We start from the raw sequence: 26,746 nt of genomic DNA on the forward strand, positions 1-26,746 counted from the left end.
ACTGGAATTACATTTAAAACAGTTAAAAATTGACAAAATCACCATCAGTCAAATGCAAAAAGCTGCACTGCTTGGATCTGCACGCATATTACGAAAATACGTTATGACGTCCTAGGCCCCTGGGTGGGGCCCGACTAGTAACCAATGCCAAATCCGGCGAAACAACTGGCCGCTGTGATACAATTGTATAATAATAATAATAATCAAACATTTAAGGAATAGTTCTAATCCCTAATATAGTGCTTGGAAAACATATCAACCCACATCTTTTCAGCTATCTTTTACCTATTGGTTTACACACTCATATTAATTTAACTGATTATTATTGAAATAATACATACCTTTTCATATCTAACAGAACTTGCTTTCCACAAAGGCCAAAGGGGAAAGAAGAGATCCAATGCCACGAAGGGCCAAAAAAAGGTTGAATTGCCAGTAAAGGGAACTGTGTAATTAAGCATGTTTCCTTCCTCCCACCTCTTCTTGCTTTAGAAAAATATTAAATATAAGAATATGTTCATATAACTAATGAAGTTCTAATATTTATGGAATGATGGAAAGGATAACATATGAGTTATTATTATTGTTCTAAGGAACACTGAACTATGACTACCCAAAAACTATGGAAGCTCTTTTTCCCTATCCAATTATTGAGTCATCTTCCCCCATCCCCCAACATTTCAGAATGATTATTTTCAATTCACTTTCAGCTCAGGCATAATAATCTATGAATCTGCCAAATGTGCAGTCATGAAACATAGTTCAAGTATAACATTACTTTTGTGACATATTGTCACACCTCAATCCATCTTCAGGGTTTCTCTATTTTAGACAACTTTCCAAGATGGTAGCTAACTTACTAAAAACTAGCCCTCACAACATAATATAAAATGCAACACGCACAAAATATAATAGTATAAGCAGTAATAGCAGCACTTCTTATCCAATTATATCATTCCACCAGAATAAGCCTTCTGGCATTAGATCCTAATTTTAAAATATAACAACATTGAAAGTCTGCTAGGAAAGTCTACAATAAAAGTCTAGGCAAACAATTAAGTATTTGCTTCTACAATAGTTGCAACATAAAGAGGCAACCAACTTAAAATATGCACAATAATTTATGGAGCTAACTATATTATAGAAACTATAATCCAAAGATAATAGGAATAAAAAAACCTAAGGGCAGCATTACATCTAGAGACACACAAAAAAGGAATATTCATGGAAATAACAGTCAATTAACTTGTTTTGTAGGAAAATAAATGATTAAATGTTATGGTTATCTTTAAAATGTTAACATTAAAATGCTTTCTTAGTAAAACAGTTTTTGTTCCAAAATTGCAGGCAATTTTAAATTAATATAGTACATAAAGAAAATATTGGAGAGTAAATAAAATCTACTTCAACATTTAGAAATTTATTGACTGAAATGTAGTTCCAGGACAAAATTACAACATGTATTTAATCTGGCGCTGTGCGAAATTCTGAATTCTATAAAAATCTAATTCTCTAAAATTATATATATTGTTCAAGTTTCCTGAAGATTTTCCTTGAGATAGGTGCTTTTAACTTTGTTTTTAATGAATGAGCTGGATCTAGGAGAAACATTCAAGTTCATTGTTGATCTCAAATGAAAACTGTTTGCTAAACTAAATAACAATAACATTCATAATAATTGCAAACAGCTCCAAAAGGTTCTCTTCAAAGTAAGTCAATAGACTTCAATGGCAAATGTAATGTTGTGTAAGTAATGTATATTAACAAATATACAAATAATAGTTTCATAAATTCATTAGTGAGATCTGAGCTGGCAGGGACAGTTCTATGAAAATCTCAAGCCAGTGTGTAGTTACTGTGACAACAGTCTTAACACCCTACTCCTATTCCTAACACTCCACATTCTTGACCACATCATATCTGACTCAGAGTGTCAAAGCCTGATATGTGTAATCTTTAAGCTGGCCTGATAAACTTTTTTCCCAGAAGGTTCAGGGTTTATTTTTAATAGCCAATATAAGTTTTTTTCTCTATATTAAAATAGATATGCTGTTGGTATTCATGGCTTACAACAGAAGTCTTCATGGGGGAGGACAAAAGAGTCAAATTAATGCTAGGGTCATGCAAATCTCATCCCTTTTTATCTTTGTTGTTATGTCACACCCATGCCCAGAAGGAGCAGAGTGTGTGGCATGAAAGCATTATACTGCTTTCATTATTCTTTGAAAAGCATGAGAGCCTATGGACACCTCCACAAAATCTTCAAGTTTTTAAAACTATCATTTGAATTCCATGATGCAACTTTCTTACTACAGAACTTGAGCCGAAATTTGCAAGCATTTTTGCCAGAAATTTGCAATATTTACTTGCTAATCTGAAGAAATCAAATTAGAAAGTTGTAAGCTCCCTTTCAAATATCTCTCAGATTTTATTTTTAAGCAGCCTTCAGCCTTTTACACTGAAATTATATTCAAATATATTATAAACCTCAGAGAACGTGCACATGTAAATGCACATGTTACACCAAACACTGCTTTCCATCTAACGGTTTAAAAAGTACTTTCTCCATGTTTCCGAAGAATTTATTCTGCACCAATGAAACAATTAGGCATTTAAATATTACTAGTTTTACTATTTTTATTTGTATTATATATGTATAAATTAGCCAAATTTTCAGGCATAACCTGATAATATAATTCATCATATCTATAGTCCTGAATCCTGGAAACTGTTGCTAACAATTGCAGTAACTAGATTAATAAATTGCATTGGGAAACTATGTTCCCTGGAGTGGTTATCTTTCTCTCCTTTTAGGTTACTAAGTCATGGCTGCCAGCATGTACAGTATATTCAAACATGAACTCGCCTCAAGGAGCAGGTGCCAAAAATGATAAACAGTACAGATCAACAAGGCATAATATGATTAATTAGTATAGCCTGGCTTCAGAAGATACAATGCTTCCTTTGTTGAATAAAAGGTGCCAGCAGTATTTGAGGAATTTCTAACCAATTAATCTCTCTCCATTGTTCCATGGAAGTTTATTGTTCAAGATAGAAATGGTATGTAAAGAGACCTATCTTAAAAACTTGTGGAACGGATTGTACTCACAGAAGCTTTCTGATCATATAGATTCCCTTGTGGCACCTACCCACGGTCCAAGATGAACAGTGAGATCAGCTTCATTAGGCAGGGATGTTGTGGTTTTAAAAATAGGCCAAGTCACAGCCCAAGTGGCTTGTATCTGACCTAATCAGAATTTTCACCTGGCTGAAATATATTTCACAAAGTGAAATAGAAACAACGTCACAGTTCCTATCTTAAACAAGCCTTCCAATTGGTGCCATCATAGAATTTTCAGCCCAATGGTTGAAGGCTTGTTTAAGATAGGAATTGTGATGTTGTTTCTATTTCACTTTGTGAAATATATTTGAGTACGTTTCTGCAAGTATACTTGTTTATAATCATGTCTAATGTAAAGAGATTAATGCACTTTATAGATTATGTACATGAATATAAATATTTTGTTCAAATCTTTCCGAGGCATTGTTTGCAAATTAAGAAACTGAATTGCAAATTTGGAAAATAATGAATTTTTTAAAAAGATCTAAATTTGGGTTCGCATATTGGTTCAAAAATACAAATTTAAGTCATTCACTGAAGTAAAATCTCTTTCCTCTAGTGAAATGTTCTTCATTTGTTGCTTCTACAGAATTAATTAGACCACAGCTTAATTTTATTAACTCACACACACCTTCATGAATTAATTGGGGATAAGGCAATAAATCAACGCACTACTTACATGTACTAGTTACTTTTTAATTGATACGTGTAACTCAATGATACTCAAACTTTGTAATCGCTCAGCTGCCTCCTGGACCCTTGCAAAGAAAAATCAGGCACAATGCCTTCAATAAACATCGATGGCACTCCCTTTTTGTCCAGAAAGCCTAATCAGGTTAAAAAAGTGGGAGGCTTTTCCCCACTTGCTGGCTAATCCATAGTAAAACTCCTAATTACAACTGTTGATTGACGGGCTTAATCAATGTCACGTGGGCACTCAGCAAGGTTTCGTTTGTCAGGTTGGAATGCCAGTTTTCATTTCAGGCACATATGATACCCCAAACAAGTTGGGATCTGCAATTGTTTAATTTCCACATTGCAGGAAGCATTGTTTAATGCCAAGCTCAAAAAATGACACACACACAGCTTTAAGTTTCAAAGTGTCTAATAGAAATGTGTGAGTGTATCAAATTCTCTGGCTTCCCATGTTTCAGTCATGAGGGATATCCTCCCATGGGCTTTTTAGTACCAGTTCTCAGAATACTCACAAAGGATAAGCACAACGGAAGAAGTTGTTGAAGATATTTCCTTTCCCTGGAAGAACGGTTCCCCAACTTATCTGCCCACCAATTTGGTGGAGAATTTCGATACACCATGTTTCCTCATCTTTAGAAACAATAACATAAAAGGTAACGTCTTCCTTCATCCTGATGACTACACTTTTTGTTTTTGCTTCCCAGTCTAGTTTACAGCTCTGAGATTTTCTGGTGCAACCCATGCAAGCACTAACCACCTTAGCTTTTTGAAAGCAGCTAAGAGTAGCAACTGTTTCGATCTATCCACTATTTTGTTTTATTTCTAGGAAGAATGAGAATAATAATCAGAGGCCATTTTTCTGGGTGATTCTGTTTCACTTAGTTCCATTACAGTATCTTGTGATCTGGCACTGTAGCTCCTGTAAAAGCTCCAGGAGTGTATCCAAAGAAATTTCTTTCACCTCATGGTGAACTTAAGGTTATGAAAAGAGGAAATGTTAGCATTCTTTAAACTAACATCCATTAATAGTCTGGAATCCTGCACCCCTGACCTCACTCCCCCAACTCTTGTTCTCTGTTTGAAATGCAAATTGCCTTCACACATTGCCATCCTGGGAAAAAACGATTTGCACAATTCACGGAGGTCACTCATTAGTAGGGAACTGTGTGTGCCTTGCAAGATTAGCACTGTTTGCGTTTGTTTTGCAGACTCTGCAAATGGATGTAAACAAGTTGAATATCACATTGCTTCGGATTTTCCGCCAAGGAGTGGCTGCTGCTTTAGGACTCTTGCCACAGCAAGTACATATCAACCGACTGATTGTAAGTGGCTTAGTTTCATGCTTACTGTTGTATAGTTTCACCTGGAAATAAAACCAACCAGTCTGAACAAATAAACAGTTCTATATAGACCTGCTATCTATAAAAGTAACAACATGGACAAGAAGATTCTCTGTGATTCTCTGTGTAGTATCAGCCCAAATCCACCACAGAATGACAGCCTTTTCACTGAAAGTCATGATGATCTGTAATCTACCACACTAATTCAGTCAAGTTCAACTTTTCAGTTTAAGGGTGAAAAACTGACTGGTGCAAAGTTGCCCACTTAGCTTCTATTCTGGTTCTCCCCACTTCTAGTGTAGCTTCATAACCAATTCACCATATTAATGATAGACAGACAGTCAGACAGACAGATAGAGTTACAGTAATTGAGATAAGGATATATATTATACCTATATGTTCTGATCACCCTCATTCCACACCAAAGCACACTCTGAGCCAAAGATAAGTTACGGCATTTAATTAAGAGACAGACGGGTCCTTGGCAGTAAACCGGCACAGACAAGCTTGGGCAGCAATAAACACAGATAAGGCTTGGCAGCAATCCAGCCTGTCAAGCTCATAACAATGTTCTCCGACATTCATTCCTGCACTGACTTCTGCAAGAGGGGCGTGTGCACAAGTAGTATTTTTATAACCTGGAGAGGAGCCTAATGACCACCAGCTGAGTGTAATTACCTCCTGTAACTGCGCAACTGTTCCTGACGCCTATTAGCTCTTCGGTGCCGTGCATCCAGGAACAACTCACTGCTGGCATCCTGCTCACTCTCCCTTGCCTCCTCCCCACTGGTCCAAGGCTCAGGTGCCTCCTGATGGCCAACCAGCCTCTCTGCACCCTGCTTGGAGTCGGAACCCTGTCCAGAGTCCTCCACATCCTCCAGAGCCGACTCAGAGGGCCCCTCGCTGTCGGAGTCTGGTGGCAGCTCCAACGGCTCCTACTGGGCCACAACACATATACATACCTTCATTTTATTTGTATGTGCTTGCCATTGCAAGACAAATTTCATCCATGCTCTAAATGCTACAAATCACAGCAGGCCTTCTAGGATAAGCTTTATTGTGACTGCTATTGGCTACCTATAATCTGAGTAGAAAAAGCAGCCATTAGCATTATATGAAGCTAGATGATTGATCTACCAAATTTAATAAGGTCTAATGTGATGATCAATAATTTCTACTGGCATCCTTTCTTCCTTGCTTGAAGAGGCCATGAGTTGAGTTCAATACCAGAAGTGGATTTTTTTTTCCTTTCTGCTGGGAAATAACAACTGAAGTAAAAATAACTGACAATGTCAAAAACAGATGATTTTTTTTTCTTCTGGCATATAACTTTTTAATTTTTTCTAGCAACCCCTTTGTTTCTCTTTCTGATACCCCCTTCTCTTCCTCACCTGCCTACTACAAAAAGGAGCCAGATCACTATTACTTGCCAGTTAAAGGGTATTCCAATTACCATATTTTTTGGAGTATAAAAAGCATCTGAGTATAAGATGCACCTTAGTTTTTGGGGAGGAAAGAATTCTGCCTACCAGGTATTTATTTTTATTCCCATAACACCAGAAAAGCAAGCACAATAGTATAATAAAATGACACTTTTTGCCACTTTTTTCCTTTCCTCAGGTGGCCGGGGGAAACACTTAATAAGCTTAACTAGATATCTCAGAAATCAGCCAAAAGCAATTCACATCTAGTAAAAATGTAACAAAGCTGAATCAACAAACCAACCCAGTGCTTGCCTGAAGGAAACCCTTGAGAAAACTCAGATAGTTGATAGGAAAAATTCCTGCCTTGCCCTTAAAGGAATTATCTCCAAAATAATAGAAATCACTTAGTCACAGGAACTCTCCACCTTGCCCTTGAGAGGATTATCTCCCAAAAACAGAAACTGGACAAAAGAAGTACCTCTTAAGGCAGTCTTCAAATCTTTCATTGTTGGCTTCTCCCAGCTGGAAGGAACTGAGAATTTTTTCCAACAGTATGCTGCAGTAAAAATATTCAAAGCTTTTTTTCAGCTCTAATGAGGTGCTAACGAGTGAAGCGATCTTTCAATCTTCCATGTTTTGCCTGAAATGGAAGATTGTTTCACCCATTAGCACCTCATTAGGTGCTTCCTAAAAGCTTTTCCAAAAAGCTACATTCAGAGTATAAGATCCACCCAAATTTTCAGCCTTTTTGAGGGGGGGGAAGTGTGTCTTATATTCTGAAAAATATGGTAGACTGAGACAATAAGTTGTCCGTCCATGTTCTATCCCTTCCTTTCTGCAACAATGATATTGTCACTAATTAACAAATCTTGAAATATAGCACAAATAGGAAGGAAATCCATATATTTGAAATTTGATTTGTGATATTCAAAATATCAACTTGGATCCAACTTGAACTTCTAAATAGCTAATTCTAATTAATCTCAAGAATTTGGACTGGAAAGGAAAATTGAAAACCATCAATTTCTATTATTTGTTTGACACTTGCAAGAATAGTAATTCATACAGTAACTCATATGTTTAGTCGTACAAAGTTTTTTTGAGCTATTTTCTCTTATTTTATGTATTATTGCTAGGGCAAGAGGAACTGTGTTGAACTCTTCATATCTCCAGTTAGTAGTAAAGGAGTTTCTGATACTATCCCATCCAAAGAAGTGCTACGATCTCTTAATATCAATGTCCTACGCCAAGGATTAACTCAGTTTGGAATTACAGAGATATCCCCAGAGGTAAGATATCATTATTATAAAGTGCTAATATGTTACTCATAGGTACTCCTTTAAGACCTATTATTATTTTGCAAAATCAGATGATAAACGGTAAATAAATACTTTTCTAGTATTTTCTAGATTATAAATTCCTAATGTAAATTCATTGTGTATCTAAGGGAACTAAGGTGCTAACTAAAATAGTACATTAAAGGTTGTTACACTTTAAATAGGACTAACACACAGCATAATAGAGCTTTGTTTTCATTTCATGGTTAGAAATCAACTAGGTGAGGGTCATCTGGTATCAGGCAGTATCCTGAGGGCTGATTAATAGAGTTCCTTTCCTCAAAAAGTTCATATGGGATTTGGGATTTTCCCATATATGGGAAAGCACATATGGGATTTTTCTTTGTTTTGTATAGTAAGCTACAATGAAGTCAAACTGAGGGAAAGTAACTGACTCAAAGTCATAAGATCATCGTGTCAAGGGGAGACTTTCCTCAGCATAAACATTTAATGATTGTAACCCTTATAATGTTATAAGTAACATTAGGCCACTTGTTACTATTCTTTGCCTCTTCACTTGAAAGTAAAGCAGTCCACTACTGATTTATAATGTTGTTCTACTTTAGTCTGATATTACATAGTGTATATTTGGGTGCATGCAAAAAGAAGTGTAATTTTAAAATGACACCAAAAATTTATAGTCTCAGCGGCGAGCATCATGGAATTCAACAGGCTTTAATTTTAAATTAGTATATATAGGATTGCAGTATGATTCAGGAAAGCATAAACTATGTTCATTCATATGAGAACCTAATATCAATGTATGTAGACTCTGATGGTAATTTTTTAAAGGAGCCTGGTTGGTTCTTTCTGCTACACCAAATCCATCCTCTTTTAAGTGATATGCAGATTAAGAGTTATTGATTTTAATAAATGCAGTGATTTTTTTATTTCATGGATAAAACAGATAAACATAAACAATTTATTCATTTTATTTCTTTCCTTGTCCCATTATTTCATCTCTTTTCCTCACCTCAAGTTATTCTCAATTCCTTGTGACCACGTAGATCATCCAATAACTAAATAGGGTAACTTAGAGCTGGATCTTCGCAACCAGGCTAATTTTAGCCTGGTCATTTGTGCCTCAAATTAGAACTTTGGGTTTATTTATTCAATAATACATTTATTCATTTTCTTAGCTGTCCATTATATTTTTAGGACTTTTCTCCCACACCAAAGTTCAAAAGCTGTTGAACTTCCTATTTTCCTTCTTCAAAGTCCCATTTTCACTTCCATATAGTGTCAACATTAGATATGTTACAAAGTACTGCAATGGCATATCTATCTGGAGATATTCACTGATGCAAAAATTTGAAAAACAATAGAAATGTATTGAATCATAGAAACACTTTATATTATTGAAGAAAGATAAAACTTTATATTAGCTTGACAATGATTCTCAAATGTACATCCTGTCCAGAACCATATAATTACCTTTTTTTCCCTTTTATGTTTTTATCAGTCAAAGAAAAATGTTTTGCAAGGCAAACATGAGTCGGATAAACTCTGGAGTAAAGAAGGCTTTTATGCTGTCATAATCTTTCTCAGCATCTTTGTTGTTATTGTGACATGTCTGATGGTAAGTCTGTTAGCTTCCATTCTCACTGTTTTTGCCTTTCTGAAAAGCAAAATAAGCTTTACTGGTGCTGAAATTATTTGCTAAAAACAGTCCAGTCTTTTAGCCACAAACAAAATTAATGCAAAATGAGGCGTAAAGTGAATCCTAATCATGCATAGACCAAGTAATGCTTTCATTCAGATGACTTCGAAGGGGCACTTCCCCCATTTTTTTAAAAGGGTGAGTTCATTTATTGGCCCTCAGCCAAACACATGCTTATAATTGGCATTGTAAATAGTAATTGGAGGGGAGGTGGAGTAAAGCATGGACTGAATCCAGATTTTCCATTCTTCTATTGAACAACAAATTGATTTTTTGTGAACCACAGCAGCTGGATAGGAGGAGGGGGGGATTTCATGCACAGAATCCATTTTCACACCAGTTACACATTTAGCTAAGCATGCCCCAATAAGCTTATTTGGTCCTTAGCTGGCAAATTTTTAAAAGCACAAAGTGCTACAATGTTTGTTTAGGCATTTGCTACTAATTGCATTATGAAAAAAGACAAGACATGTATATTGAAATCACAACACAAAACTTACTCTTTCGCACTTGCTTTCCTATGTCACATTCAAGTGCATAATTCATAGGTTTTGCATCAGAATGTAATGATGCATTTTTATCAATTGTCCCACCTCCCATGGTGTCCTTCTTGGGGTAACTACAGATGCTTTCAGGAAAATGAATATTGTGAAAGTCATTGTAAATATGTATAGAATAATGATGCATTATGACTAGTGCAATTTCCTGTTGTTTATCTGCTGAATGGTTTCTAACAGTTATGCTCTGATAAACCCTAATACATCAAGTCAAATAATCAGATGTTCATTTACACAATTTTTATTAGATTCCACATGGTTTGATTTTTGCTCTTGTCAGCCGTAATATTCCAGGCTTTTCAGCTTATGGTTCCATCTATTTTTGTGGACTTAAGTAGTGATGGATGTCCATTTTTAATTTTCAAACACTACTGCAGTGCCCACCTGTGAATGACTCCCCACCCCCATTTTAACCAGACTTTCTTTTCTATTTCTTTAATGGGTAATGTATTGTTTTCTGTTCATTCATGCTTAGTTGTGGCATGTTGGCTTTCCCTTATATAATAATTTCCTGTCCCATAAGTGGGGTGTAGATTATTACCACCACTGGTTGCTATTTTGTGCCTATTCAATTATTATTATATTCTTATTTATAGTTATTAACTCAGTTTGACAATTCAGACAATTAGAAGTAAACAATTGCTCTGTTTATTAAGATAACCCAAAAAGTGGGTTATACCTGTCACATTCTCTCAGCCAAAGACAATCCATGGTCAGCTGAGAGCTTGAACCTGGGTTCTTCCTCATCCTGGCCTAATTTCTTAACTATTATACTCCCCTAAGTAACTAGTTGTTTTTCTTCAGACTTTTATTTAAAGAAGCACATTTGTGTTTACTTTGCATTATTGAATTGATCTTATTGGTTAAGTTTTTTAAAAAAATTATTACTATAGGCAAGGATCTCTAATTATTGATTTTCTTTTATAGCCAGACCTCTCTTTTCTTTTAATTCACTTCAACATTTATTATTTCCTTTGCCATACTATATTTTGAAAAAAGGGATTGATACAATGTAGCCTAACATTAGTCCCTTTCTCTAAAACGTATTTAATCAAATATCTTTTTAAAAAAACAAACAAACTGTAACAGTGCACACACTAGCCATACTGCACAAGAATGTATGTATGTATTTACCAGTTAATTCAGTGCAGGAGTAAATGTATTTACAGTGCTCAATCCCCTTCCATTTTACAATAGAAAGTTCTTAAAAGAAATCACACAGTATTTTTTTCTTCCTTGTGGTTTTTGAAAAAGTAGCGATCCTGGAGATATTAAAAAATAAATTACCATTTCCAGCAACAGCATTCTTCTATCTCACAACTGTGTTTTTCCTATTGCAACTTTGATTTTGATCGTTAAAGGAGTGTAGCATTTGGCTAGATCTTCACGTCAGGTATCCACAGAGAAAAAGACTTTTAAATTTGAATTATCCTTTCCTTGCAACCACAAGCATTTCTGGCAACAAAGCCTACATAAAATGTTACAACACAGGAGGAAATTCCATGACCATCTCCCTATTTACAAGTAAGGGTGCCTTCCATTCCTTCTTTTCCACACAAGGCATCTTCAATAGCAAAAGACCAAAGTTTATAAGGAAAGTGAGATTCTACAGATTAGTGAAGAATCTTCCTCCAGTGTCGATTTTCACCCAATGAATAACCAGCTTCATTTTTTGGTCCCATCAGAAGCTTTCCATGAAGAATTGAAGGCTTTCATTCAAAAAGAAAATCCGGGGTGGGGACAGGACAGGCATACAAACTGAACATTAGTCTATTTTCAATAGTTGCTCATTCAATTATTTCCCAATACAATTTTGTTGTCCCCCTGACAAAAGCAACCCAATCAATCCTGTTGTTAAATATTATGCTAAAAACCCAAGTTGCAGAGAAGAAATCCATTCAATAATCTGTAGAAAAATGTTTTTATTATTGCTGATGCTCTCCATGCCTAATGGTTATTTATCGTATTAGTATCTAATCTTCTATTCATTCATAATCCAATATGTGGGTTTTTTTCAGAATTTAAGGTAAAAACAGCTATTTTCTCTGTTATGAATAGGTTTTATACCGAGTGAAAGAAAAAATACAATTTTCTGTGAGACAGGATAAGAACAAAAAACAGGAAATACACCTTTCTTCAGTCCCTCTACAAAGAACTCCATCTGAATATAAGACAGCAAACAGAATGGTCCAACCTGAACAGACCCATAAAGTACTAAATGTTGTAGTTGATCCCCATGGACAATGTACCACTGAGATCAAGCCTCCACTTTCTGCCAATCCATCACCTTTCAAAATGAAACCAGTGGGGCTACAAGAAAGGTAAGTTGGAAACCCAGTGGACAGAGTTTATTATTCTCTCTCTGTAAGGCAGGAAAGCAACTTGACACATCTGTGGGTCTGCAGATACCATCCCTTTTCCTGATAAATGTCTGTGCTCTATGTAACTTTTATTATTTTTAGGATTTCTTTCAGTAAAAACAAAGAATATGGATTTGGCATGTTCCTAAATCAAAGCATCAACCTTAAGTGTCATTTTATTTCTAAGAATGCCTCCAATTTCTGTAGATGGTTTTAGAAAATAAAAATGGTACTGGCTATATACTCGTTTTTTTAAAAAAAATATTTTCAAGTCTGTCTTTCAATGCAGAGAAGGCCAAGGCAAATTAGAGATGGGAGGATAGTTTCAGAAAGCTAGTAACACCAACCACATGATTCTAGTAAAGAGAAGTTTGCCCACAAAGGTGGTGAATATGCAAACCCCCATATGTGACAAAAGCTTCCGAGGTGACAAAAGCTAAAGTTGCCTGTGTTATGAATATTGATTTGGTAAGCATTTTTAAAAGAATGATTGAGATAGTATCATTGCCTTAAAATATTTATATTACCTTAAATGAGTAGTAATATATAAGTAGTGTAAATAGTATATATTGTATAAGGGTGTTGTGTGTTGTTTCCCTAAAAGGTCCTCATTTAAATATGAAAGGCAAGAATAGAAAACATTCACATCTAAATCAGTGAATATTGTACGGTCTATAGTTCAATAATGCTTTGCTTGGAGAGTGAAAATACTGTATATCCCCTTAAGATTTATGTGGTAGCAATGCAAAGTAAGGCAGTGTTCTTAACCCATATCAGAGATAAACTGATACTACGATGCTCATTGCTTCACCGAATCAGCTTGTAGCAGAAATATTTTGCTCCATATGACTCAAATTTAATGTGATTTCTTGATGAGCAGTGACATCTAGAGGAGAGAAAATATTGTCAATCCATTTCCTATTTCATTTATGATCTATAAGAATGGAAGATGCAATTAACTTTCCCTTAAGTTCCCAGACAGAAATGTGCAGAAGTTACATTAGGTCATTCCCTCACATACAAGGTTTTACATGATTTCTTTAGAATGGGAGGGGGGTCTCCATTTTTTTCATCAATGTATATTCTCTAGGGTGTTCTCAGGTACATTGATCACCAGGAAGCAAGAAGCAAGTCTCTCTGAGCTATGATGTGGATTTATAAAGAGGAGTTTAAAGTGATAGTATGGCTCCTGGTGTCAATTTAGCTTTCTGTTTAGGACAAATCATTGTTTGTGTTCATCTGGGAAGATAGGTTTGTACAGTTTTTATTGGTAGGCATTCATTTCTTCCCACAGTAGATCAAAATCAGCTTTTCTAGCTTGTGCTCTTTTAGATATGTTGGTGTGACAATCTCCAGAATTCCCAGTTAACATCTCAACACATTTGGAGAGCACTAGATGGGAAAAGGATGGTCTACAAATGTTCTCTGAACAGCTCAGTAGCATATCTATTTATCTTTCAATATTCCAGGCTGTATAAAAGTATTAGCATAGTAGTTTTATACATCATCTTATGAACCAGACCAATTAGGAAGGTCACCTCCCACCATATCTTTGCAATAAGAGAAATTAACGCATTATGAAGACAATAGTTGCGTCCCCCACTTTCCAAAGAACAAGAATGGACAAGAATGAAAGATGGAAAGTGGGAAGTATAGTTGTGTTTGTCCCACATTATATTTATTGAGAGCCTGTAGCAATAACAAGATGGTTAGGAGTGTGTACAACTGAGTCCATTTCGCCTGCTATTAACTCTTGAAACCAAATGGTCTTTTTTTGGGGGGGATCTATAGAAAAGTATAGTTTAAAGACACAGTTGTCTTTAAAAACTGTGAAGTGCGTACCTACATGCAATCCTCCAAGAGGCAAAAGATAACCACAGATTCCCATGATAGAAACATTTATTTTGTGTCGAGTTTTGTGTGTTTTCTTTAGTATGTTTTCATCTGCTAACACATCAGGGAAAAAAGGAAATAAAAGCAGTACCAAAAATAAATCAGAAAACAAGAGGTAAATTTTCATAAAGTAGTTATTTCTCTAAATTTTCTCTTTAAATTTAAAATTAGTATTGGAAAGACCAGCTGGTGTACAAACCTCTTGCTCATTCTGCTGTTAAGATATTGATGAGGGCATTTTCAAGATCTCCATTCTCCTTAATTTTTAGTTGGCTTTGGACAGGAAAGACTTTAAATAGAAAACCCCTTCAAAAGAAGACTTTTTTTTCTTAGAGATGTTAAAGTAGCAAGTGGTGCTGAAGAAATAGAAAACATAACCAGATCTGTTCCTACTTATAGAGAAAATTATCGATTAAAGATGCATTCAGTTATCATTTTCCAATGAGAAAATATCAACCAAACATCGCTATTACTCTCATTTATAAGTTGCTTCCTCTCTGGACTTCACAGCAATTTATCACTGGAACTCATCAAAATACAACAGCTATGGATCAATTTCTGAGTATAGGATTCCAGCAGTGTTGGACACCAGATGGGAGTTTTCTATAAATGAAACAATTGGGCAAATTATTAGGATGACCTCAGGCATAAACAAACAAACAAACAAACAAATAAGAACATATCATTTTCATGAAAGATAAATTGTGGTGAGCAAAACAATTAATTTATTAAAACATTAACAATCCTGATCTTGTAACTAAAATGACAAAAGGACCATGCTGCTACTATGAGTGGAAGGATGACAAGCATGTACTTATATTTCATTCTGAAATATTACAGTTAAAGGATGCTGTTTATAATATTTCAACAATTCCTTTGGCTCCATCCCTGTCAGGATTTTTTAGCCACAAACTGACCTCGAAACAAACAACTAAGGTCTATACGGGCCCAGAATTTTAAAATTTATCAAAAAAAGGTTCAAATTACAGAACAAGAATTCTGACCACAGCCTTCCTACCTGAGCAATGTTTACAGCCCGCTGGTGACAATATTCCCATTCAATCTGATAATTCATTCTAATGAACGTTCCTATAAAGGTGTCAAGTTTTAGAAGGTGAAGACCTGTTCAGTCTAAAGTTACAGAATCTATAGAAAGGGGTTTGCTATGTCTGGAAAAGATGCTCCATTTTGCTGCTTAAAAGAAAAAAAAAATCCAGGGAAATTTCACTGCAGCCAGTTTAACAGCCTTTAAGCCTTAGGAGCAGAGAGGCTCATTCCAATTGATTATCTAATTGAATTTAATCTTTTTATGTGCTTGCCATTTATATATATAGTATATATAAAGACTATATAGTCTTTATATCAATCATATTAATTTTGTATAGCACAAATAGAAGAAATTTAGCCTGGAAAAGTATACGTTGCAAATCTGTGTAAATATACTGTACACTGGATTGCCGTCACATAAATTATTTGTACCAAGCTCCTATAATAATTGAAATGATCATTATTCAGCTATAACCATTTTTAAAAAATATTTCTATGAGAAAAATATTCTTGGTATCTACTGCCTTTAACCTCTCCAGAATTCCATTTTTTAATCAAGTGCAGCAGGATTGCTGGTGTATGTATCACCACTTGTGCTATATATAATAGAATAATTATTAAACATTTCCTGCTTTTACATCCAGTATTCTGCTAAAAGCAATTGCTTGACATTAAGCATTGTGTTGCTTTTTGCAAACTAAATAATGAAACTAAACCAGTGTTTGTGGATGATAGCGTAGGCCTGAGACCCTAATACATGTACAGGAAAGGTTTTGGAATTTCCTGACTGAAATATACAGCTTTTCATGGATTTGGAGGATAAATTTACTCTATTGTGTTGAGATGAATATGCTTTCTTGTGCTTAATATAACTCTTAGCTATTGCTTTCAGGGAAATGCCAATAACAACTGTTAAGCACAGGGTTGCGATGATCCCAAAAACGGATTTTCATTTTTTTTTATGAGAACAGTATTTTAAGTTTGCTAAGTAATTATGTTTGGAGCTCCTCTTTCCCCCAAATATTACACATAGTTATTTAGCATAACTTATGCTTAGCTTTATCATTATCTGTATCCAGAATAGCCATCATGTTAAGTTTATTCATAGAAAAGGTGTTAAATTGCATTTTGCATAAATCCAAAACGATGGTTGCAGGGAGTTCATACAAAGCAGAAGGCTTATAACTGAGGTTAATGTGGGTAGCATATGCTCATGAACCAGACTGCTTAGGCTAGCATATCTTGCAAAGACAACCACTCAAGTGTTTCATTAAATCCAGGCATGCAGAGACAATGCGTTGTCCCTTTTAACTACCCACTTTACCCCGAGGCAATAAAACGTTTAATGCCCACAAGCATGCAGATGTCGGATTTTTCAAACAAGGGAGAAAGTTCCTTTATTATAGTTATATTTCTGTTAGAAAGAATTACCAGTGATACAGTACCATTAATATATCCAACATGTTTATTACCTGTTATTATCATGTATGGCAGTTTTTGCAAATATTTCTATCTTAACAAAAAGTAGCATTAAAAGCAGACACTTTTAATTTTAAAGGATTCACCTCCTTATGTAACACCCAGCATAGAACTAGACATAATGTTCCTTTTGGGCGTGCTCATGGTACCCATTAGTTTTCCTGCCCTCCCTGTGTCTTTTTTAAAATATTATTTTGAAATTATTTCAACGGACAAAAATGGGAAGTTGGCATGCTGCAAAGAAAAGCCCCAGCCTCTACCATCAACTTTATCTCCAAGAATGTTCCTGGTTTGCAGTTGTTGTGACTGGTTTTAGATTATATACAGGAAATGGCTGTACCAATCAATTTCATTGCCAAGATGACAGGAAATCTTTGCTCATTTGTTGATTGTGCATATTTTTGCTGCACCACCCACTGCACTTTTCCTCCCTCTTGGCTGAACTTAAAACAAATTAATCAGTGGCCAGCATCTGGCAGACAATTTTGCTAACTTTAAGTAATGTCACAGTGATCTGTTAAAAGGTTTGTTATATTGTAAACAGATGAAGAAAGGATAGCTGTCTGAACATTACACTTTCCTAAGTTTTTTCAGCTATTCATTCCTATACAATTAGTTTGAACTATGTAACTATAGAGGTGGAACCTTGTATGGTGAAAACCAATAATTCCTGAGCTATTGATGTAATTTTTTTTTCCACCTCCACAAGGCCACAAAGCAAGTAAAGCTAAAGTTTCCCCTTGTACATATATGCTAGTGATTCCTGACTTTAGGGGGAGGGGTGCTTATCTTCGTTTCAAAGCTGAAGAGCCAGTGTTGTCCGAAGGCGTCTCCATGGTCATGTGGCTGGCATGACTAAATGCTGACGGCGCATGGAACATTGTTACCTTCCCACCAAAGGTGGTCCTTATATTTCTACTTGCATTTTTACATGCTTTCAAATTGCTAGGTTGGCAGAAGTTGGGACAAGTAACAGGAGCTCACACTATTACGTGGCACTAGGGATTTGAACCGCCAAACTGTCAACTTTTCTGATCGACAATCTCAGCTTCTTAGCCACTGAGCCACCGCGTCCCATGCCACAAAGCAAACCTGCCATTTATTACTTCAGAAGGAAAAAAAATCTGGATTCTAAAGACTTGAAAGTACATAAAAGTCTTTGAAATCTGACCTACAATGTATACACAAGCAGCACAATGGGTGTGTAAGTGTTGTCAGTTTGAGACCATACCAGGCTGAGCAAAGCATGCAGAGGCTATTAAATAATAAAAATCTAAACAAAATCTCTTCCCACCTCCCACTCAAATGCAGGGATATTTTTTTAATCTTCCTCAACACAAAGTTGAGGAAGTTTCTTTTTGTCCTTGACTTATGACCACAACTATTGTTGTTGACCTTAATACTTCTGTTGTTAAGTGAGTTTTGCCCCATTTTACAACCTTTCTTGGTGCAACTGTTAAATAAATCATTGCAGCTGATTAGTTAGTAACCTGATTTTTAAGTGAATCTGGCTTCCCCATTGACTTTTCTTGTCAGAAGGTCACAAAAGGGGATCACAAAACCCTGGGATACTACAACTGTCATAAATATGAACCAGTTACTAAGCAGCTGAATTTTTATCACATGACCATGGGGATGTTGCAAAGGTGTGTGAAAACCAGTCATAATCCACTTTTTTCAATGCCATTGTAACTTTGAGCAGTCACTAAACTAACTGTTGTAAGTTGAAGGCTATCTGTATTCTCCTTTCGTCCCCCATCATCCTCCCAGTATTGCTAAAATACTGCTTTTCTTTTTCTTCTCTATCCTGGTTAAGCAGAAACACTTTCTTCCATACCATTTTTGTTTGCTCATTCTTTCCTTCCTCCCTCCCTCCCTCCCTCCCCTTCCCTTCCCTTCCCTTCCCAATAAAGCTGGTTTGCTTATTGTATTTTCCACTTCTGTTCACTAGAGAGACCTTTGTTCTTCCTTTCTTCCCTTAAGCAGCCCCAGATCACAATTAAATGACTTGAAAGTCCTCATGTAGCCCATAAACCTCTTTACTAGATGTCCCATCAAGAGCACCAAGCCAATCTCAGGCTCGAAATTGGCCAGTAACAGATTATAACAGTTTGTATCAATCTTCAGCAGTCTTCTAATATGTGCAAATTACAACCTTAGAAATTTCATCAAGTATGGCTCTTATGTTGTCAGTACATTATTAAGCTGTTGATTTCTTCAGTGCAATGGGGTTGTTTTGGTTTCCCACAGAGAAGTATTTATCATGTTTTTTACACCGAATCTGTCCGATTTATAAAGAATACTGGCCACTCATGACAGATGGGCTGCATAATTCTTTTGCCTTGTTCTCTGTCAGTCTGCCGAGCAGCTGTTTTGCAGTTATGTTTTACAAATAAGAGTGATCAATATTTTTTCAGTTCAGACAGAAGAGTCTCTAGTAGAGAATATTTATTATATATTGTGCTATAGGTAAACAAATGTGCCTTTACTATGTTGTTTGCGGTGAATGTAATAATTAAAAACTAAATTCTTTTGGATATAATTAAATGCATAGAGGCAACTGAAGTATAGTTAGTGAGACTTGCCTATAGAAATAGGAAGCATCTGGGAGTTGGGAGGTATTGCTGGAATTACCAATTAGTGTTTTTCAAGGCAGGAATCAATGGACAGAAATTAAGCAAGGAGAAAAGTAATCTAGAACTAAGGAGAAATTTCCTAACAGTGAAAACAATCAACCAGTGGAATGACTTGCCTTCAGAAGTTGTAGATGTCCCATTATTGGGGCTTTCAGGAAGGGACTGGACAGCCATTTCTTTAAAATGATGTAGACTCTCCTGTTTGAGCAGATGGTTGGACAAGATAACTTCCAACATCCCTTCCAACCCTGTTATTCTGTTGCTGCTGCTGTTGTTGTTGTTGTTGTTGTTGTTGATGATGATGATGATGATGATGATGATGATTTAATTTTCAATTTGATTCACGGTCTGGGACTGGTAAAAACTTAACAGTTCAAGTCCTAACCAAGGATCTAAGAGTTGCTAAGGTGGTGATTGTTATTGTTATTATTACTATTCCCATTTATATTTCTGTGCAGGCTTTTTATATAACTGTAAAAACTGTGTGATTGCTATCACTTTTCCTTCCTTGTCGCTTTCATCATGGCTTTGTTTTAGTAATTATAAGATTGTTTAAAGCATTTATAGCTCAAGATTTTTCCAGTCTATATTAAACCTAGATAAAAAAATTCTTTGAGACCTTTGACAATAAAAGGAAATAATCATTAGCTTCCATCAATGAAACGTCAATCGATCATATTAGATTATTACAATACTACTTTACAAAGAGTTTGTTGGCCAGTAGCCACAGCACTAAGTATTTTTGATTCAGTGACTCAATTAAGCATTTAATAACAGATAATAACCTCAATAATCATTTTAATACATCTTTGAACTAATCTGTTAATAGTATTCAGAAATAAACTATGAGGATCTGTCTTGGTTTTCTGATGAATTGGTAAAATTTTGTAAGTTGGAACACCTGGAAAGTGAAAATGTGCCCATGTGCACCTTAGTAGGAGCCTTTGCAAGACTAATGTAAAAATAATTCTGTTTTTGCTGATCTGAGGATCAATTCCTGTATTTTTCTAATTTTTGCTCCAAAATTAATGGGGGAGGGGTTGCCTCCAACAACATCAATTTGGAGAAAGACTATGTATCATTTTTGCTATGGATGTTTCCAGCTCTTTAGAATCAAATCAGCGTTGATGTCCATAGCCTATACTGGTGCTTTTTCAGGAGGCAATTGATGAAAATGATGAGGATGAGAAATCTTGGATGAGAACCGAAACATCTTCAAAGAAAAAACAAAGTCCAGTTGCCTCCTGAAAAAGCACCTTTGAGACAACCCTGACCTGGATGCAGGGCATCTGACTGGCAGCTCTGTCAGAGGTGAGATCTTTTTCTTTTGTGAGCTTCTGTTTTGTCGTTTGCAGGGAAACAGAAGTTCATGAAAGAAATCTCCATTTGATGGTGGAGTTGATTAAGAGGTACAGACAGGAGTTATCTGTCTTTCAGTTAATAGTCCATTCCTAACTTTTTGGATAAATAGGAGTCAATTGACAGAATTTTAGAAAGGCTGATTAAAAGAGGGAAAATTGAAATGTTTTTCTTTCAGCTCTTTTCCTGCACAGGATATGGAAGGATTTCTGTCCCAACCAGATACCAATTGCTTAAAATTTAGTCTACAAGTAGTTTTAAAAATCATTTCCTTTATTCCTTTGTGACATAATGTAGTCTGACTAATGCTTGGAAGTGATTTTGAATCTGAATACTGAAAATGCTGTTTAGTTGATAGTTATTTTTTAAAAAATTCAATACTTTCTTTAGGTTACCAACCATTCAGTTTACTTTTGTATGGGGGGTGGGGTATCCATCTAGGGAAGAAGTACTTTAGCTGATTTATTTAATAAATAAAGCAAAGCAATTATACCTACTCAGCCAGATTACTAAAGAGAAAAATTATGTTTTCAGACCATAATATCAAATAAGAATCTGATAGAGCATATTTTTATTAAGGAAGAAAGGAAGGGAGTCAAATACTCCAAAATAAGGAACAGTGATAACCCAATCCTAATTCATTCATTTATACAGTACATGTTTGTTTCTACACTTGGATAGCTCTCTCAAACTGAAAATAATACAAGTTATAGAAACTGGATGCACAGGGAGACAACTTTCAAATATCTTTTCTATAAGCTTTCTATAAGAGTTTAGAGTTTAGAGAGTTTAGAGTAATTTATTTATATGCTGCCCTTTTCCCTGGGGGGACTCAGGGCGGCTTACAACTTGAAAAGGGAGGGAAACAAACAATTGACACATAAAATGGTACATCATTAAAAGCACAACATTCATACTATTCGGGTGGGTTACAGTCTTTAATCCCAGGCCTGACGGGATAGCCAGTTTTTAAGGGCTGTGCGGAAGGTCTGGAGGGTGGTGAGGGTACGAATCTCCACGGGGAGATCGTTCCATAGGGTCGGAGCTGCCACCGAGAAGGCTCTCCTCCGCGTAGTTGCCAGTTGACATTGACCGGCAGATGGGACTCGGAGGAGGCCTAATCTATGGGATCTAATTGGTCGGGTGGAGGTAATTGGCAGTAGGCGGTCTCTCAAGTACCCAGATCCACTACCATGAAGGGCTTTGAAGGTGATAAGTAGCACTTTGAAGCGTACCCGGAGATCGACCGGAAGCCAGTGCAGCTCGCGGAGGATAGGTGTTATGTGGGTGAAGCGAGGTGCACCCACAATCGCTCGCGCGGCCGCATTCTGGACTAGCTGAAGTCGCCGAGTACTCTTCAAGGGCAGCCCCATGTAGAGCACATTACAGTACTCCAGCCTAGAGGTCACAAGGGCACGGGTGACTGTTGTGAGAGCCTCCCAGTTCAGGTAGGGGCGCAACTGGTGCACCAGGCGAACCTGGGCAAATGCCCCCCTGGTCACAGCTGACAGATGGTGTTCAAAAGTCAGCTGTGGGTCCAGGAGGACTCCCAAGTTGCGGACCCTGTCTGAGGGGCGTAATATTTGACCCCCCAGCCTGAGAGATGGAATACTTGCCGAATTAGTGGGAGGGAAACACAACAGCCACTCGGTCTTATCTGGGTTGAGCACAAGCTTGTTAGCCCTCATCCAGTCCCTAACAGCTTCAAGGCCCTGGTTCATCACGTCCACCGCTTCATTGAGTTGGCACGGGGCGGACAGATACAACTGAGTATCGTCCGCATACTGGTGGTATTTTATCCCGTGCCGCCGAATGATCTCGCCCAGCGGTTTCATGTAGATGTTAAAAAGTAGGGGGGACAAGACAAAACCCTGTGGCACCTCATATGTTAGGGGCCTAGGGGTCGATCTCTGCCCTCCAACTAACACCGACTGCGACCTGTCTGAGAGGTAAGAGGAGAACCACCGCAAAACAGTGCCTCCCACCCCCACCTCCCACAGTCGTTGCAGAAGGATACCATGGTCGATGGTATCGAAAGCCACTGAGAGGTCAAGGAGAACCAGGATGGAGGCATGGCCTCCATCCCTGGCTCTCCAGAGGTCATCGGTCAATGCGACCAAAGCGGTTTCTGTGCTGTAGCCAGGCCTGAAGCCAGACTGGAATGGGTCCAGGTAACTAGCTTCCTCCAAGGACTGCTGGAGCTGAAAGGCCACCACCTTCTCAACAACCTTCCCCACACAGGGGAGGTTGGAGACTGGACGGTAGTTGTTAAGAACGGCTGGATCCAAGGATGGTTTCTTCAGGAGGGGTCTCACCACCGCTGCCTTAAGAGCGGGGGTAAAGACCCCCTCCCGAAGGGAGGCGGTAACAACTGCCTGGATCCAGCCCCATGTCACCTCCCTGCTGTTAGCAACCAGCCAGAAGGGGCATGGGTCCAGTACACATGTGGAGGCACTCACAGCTCTCATGGCCTTGTCCACGTCCTCAGGGGCAACTGCTTGAAACTCAACCCAGCGATGGCCTACCAGATTATCCCCCTGTGCCTCGGCTGGGTCTGCGAAATTGGAGTCCAAGTCCGACCGAAACCGAGCAACATTGTCTGCTAGGAACTGGACGTAATCCTCAGCCCTACCCTGCAAAGGCTCCCCCGTATCCCTCCTATTTAGGAGGGAACGGATTATCCTGAACAGGGCGGCTGGGCGTGACTCAGCGGAGGCAATCAAGGTGGCAATATAGGTTCTTTTCGACGTCCTGATTGCCCTGATGTATTCCTTGATGCAAGATGTTAAAAGTGCTCGGTTCGATTCGGATTTATTGGATCTCCATAAGTGCTCTAGGCGTCTCTTCCATCTCTTATAGAAACTCTTAAGTTTCTATAAGTCTTCTTCTTGCTGATTACATACCTAGAATGATGCTAGGTTCTCTGATTGCCTGAATAGTCGGAAGCACATTATTTGAATACAACGTTCTCTTGTTGCATGTATGTTAATTTTCTCAACATTTTGGAATAATACTTTTTGTATTTTCCTCCAATGTTATGGTAACATTGGGATATGATTCCACATTGCCAAAACATTTGCATCTTTGGTTCTGCTGCTTTAGTGTCTTTTCAGATAGGTTTGTACCCACTGTGGTTGGCACAAGCAATTTTTAAAATGTGTATATATAATATTTAATGTAGCTAAACTATAGCATGTGCATGTACTTCCATATTTTTTTCAAAAGGTAATCTGAGGAGGAGCCTACATACCATTGCTACATGCAAATGAATTTTTGTCCTCTGTAATGGAAAGGCAAGTAGTTGCTGGTTAATTAATGACTTCCTTCCATCTCTCTCCTGTGACACTATACAACAAAGAACTCCAGTCATGAAATCTCATTTCAGGAATGTATATAGTGGAATGCAGAAGCCTCTTTACCTTCAGTTACAAAGAAACAAGGCAGAAATAATGGATGAAGGAAGGGAGAAACTCAATCAGATATGCATAATTCTTTGCCCTGTCCAGAAAATGAATGAAATCAGGATGGGTATTGCAATGCTGAACATGAAATTCAAAGTCTGGTGTTAAAGAATGCAGAAACTACTGGTTAAAAGAATCACCAAAAGTGATGAGAGAACTCATTTTAAGGGAAAGGCAGGAAATGACTACTTCAGTGATTTATGGGCTTTGTCAGATTGGTTGACATAAAATGAATGGGTGGAGCTTCCTGAAGAGATTTTCCAGTTAAATTTCATGACCTTCTTCATTTTCTAAAAATTGACATCCTCTAAAATTGCCCAAATCTCTAGCATGAATTAGGCAGTTTGGAAACCAGCACCATAAAGCCTATTGTTGAAATATGTAAAATTAAATAAGTAAGAGTAACTTAATATTGATTCATATTACTTCATAAACACAGAATATGGCATAGGGAAAGAATATTTGGTTCTTATGATGGGCTGTAAGTATCATCTCATTCACATTAAAACTTTTCCCAGTGAAAAGAGTATTGAAGGTTGATGTTCCTGAACAACCGTGTTGAACCTGGAAAAATATTGAGCAATTATTACTCAAGTATTCTTTATGATTATAACAGAAAGGAAATTTACAGGAAATATATTATAAACCTAGAACTAGCTAGCTGCTTCTTACCAGACAGAGTCCCAAAGCAAACATTTTCTGTGTGTTTGTGTCTGCATGCTTTGAAGAAAGGCAGAAATGTTTTGCATAAAAAGCAGGCAGACATATAGACAAAAAGAGGGAAGGAGTAAATCCATAATTCTGTATTATCACTCTACTGTCTCCTTGTGTTCAGGAGATACTAATGAGTCAGTGCCATTGGATTAAGAACTCCAAAAATGGATAGAAGATTGTTGTTCAATTTTTTTTCCTTCACCCTTTTTCTACTTCTATAAATGCACAATGATAATTTAATTAAATAGCAGGCATTTATTTTTTCACTAAAATCTCTCTTTAATTCTACTCCCACTTATTTTAGAATATGAATTCCTAAATTCATGTAGAATGTTGTCTTTCAGCCTATGCAAGTGAACCCATAATTAAGGCCAGGTGCTTGTGTTTATGTCACAGGGAAAGGGGGGGGGTAAATAAAAATAGACATCAGAACTTTAAATAGATAGGATAATCATAATTATGCAATCTAGTTAACGTTGTTACAGTTATGATCTAATCTAAGTATGCTTTCCAGATTTTCTGTATAGGCATCTCCATATACAAATTTGGCAGGGAGGTTGCCAGACCACTGAAAATGTCGTCCTGCTGTTATCCAAGAAACAGTGATAAATATCAATTATCCATTAGAGTCAGCAAATAAATGAATGTATTCATTGGCTATACCTGAGCAACTGCTTGCTGCAATTTGCAGAACCAGATTATCTTTCAACACTTGCTATTTCCTTAAGGATGGAGGCCTTAAAGATCTGGCTCCTTTAAGTCATATTTCTAATATTGTATACTGACAGGGTATCATAGTGTATGTGTGGGGGGGAGTGTCTTGATTACTTTTTCTAGGTCAGTGAGATTCAGTCTCAATACACCTTATAAAACATTATTGGAAGCTTTGATTCATAAATGTGATCCTTACTTCTTATATGAAATAGCCTTTGGAAGCATTATTTGCTACAATTCTATTTTTATAATTAATCCCTACCAGTTAATTTTCTGTTTCTTTCATACATTTCTATAAAGTATTTTACTGTGCTTTTGTCTGATGACTATATCTTTGGATCAGTGGTGGGATTCAAATAATTTAACAAGCGGTTCTCTGCCATAATGACCAGCTGGGTAGGCATAGCTTGGTGGTCATGTGACAATGTGGTTGTGGCCAACTCACGTCAATGGGCGCTTCGCCTTAGCTGTTACAATGTAATAAGGGTTAACTGGAGAGGCAGTTTCTGTAAACAGGGCAATAAAGATGAGGCTAGAAACAACACCAGAATTTTTCCTTCCTGCCTTCCTTATAAAATTAGCCCTGTAAAGTGGGGAAAAATAAAATAAGATTTCTACCAACAACCGGTTCTCCGAACTGCTTAGAAAGTTATGAACCAGTTCTCCCGAATAGGTGCGAACCGGCTGAATCCCATCACTGCTTTGGATCAATTCAGAGGAATCAATTTGCTTCTCAATGCCAATTTTCTTGAACTGGAAAAGCCATAAATTCAAAGATATAATTAGCTCTTGCCACATTTCGCTGGAGAGGAAATAACCCCTTTGTCATGATTGACTGATAAAACAATGTCAAAGCCAAAGAAAATATCAACATTTCAATTGTGCTTTGTTATAAAACAATACGTATTTACACTTTTTTATTAAGAAATCCACAGATACTTTTAGAGA

General features: G+C 36.9%; 1 protein-coding gene across 2 annotated transcripts in view; it reads left to right on the forward strand.

The window, feature by feature from the left end:
* The window catches only part of PTPRR (protein tyrosine phosphatase receptor type R), a 78,710-nt gene that overhangs the window by 29,737 nt on the left and 22,227 nt on the right, over positions 1-26,746 (forward strand). The window contains exons 3-6 of one of the 2 annotated variants that reach the window (XM_087723437.1): positions 5,026-5,139; positions 7,718-7,870; positions 9,381-9,497; positions 12,194-12,456. In XM_087723437.1, the coding sequence (XP_087579563.1) occupies positions 5,026-5,139; positions 7,718-7,870; positions 9,381-9,497; positions 12,194-12,456 (647 nt within the window). The remainder of the gene's footprint in view (positions 1-5,025; positions 5,140-7,717; positions 7,871-9,380; positions 9,498-12,193; positions 12,457-26,746) is intronic. The other variant, XM_087723438.1, reaches the window with a different exon arrangement.

The sequence above is a fragment of the Thamnophis sirtalis genome, unplaced genomic scaffold, assembly GCF_051295495.1.
Source record: "Thamnophis sirtalis isolate CommonGarterSnake01/CBP01778 unplaced genomic scaffold, rThaSir2_p1.2 scaffold_9, whole genome shotgun sequence".
NCBI classification, from domain to species: domain Eukaryota; kingdom Metazoa; phylum Chordata; class Lepidosauria; order Squamata; family Natricidae; genus Thamnophis; species Thamnophis sirtalis.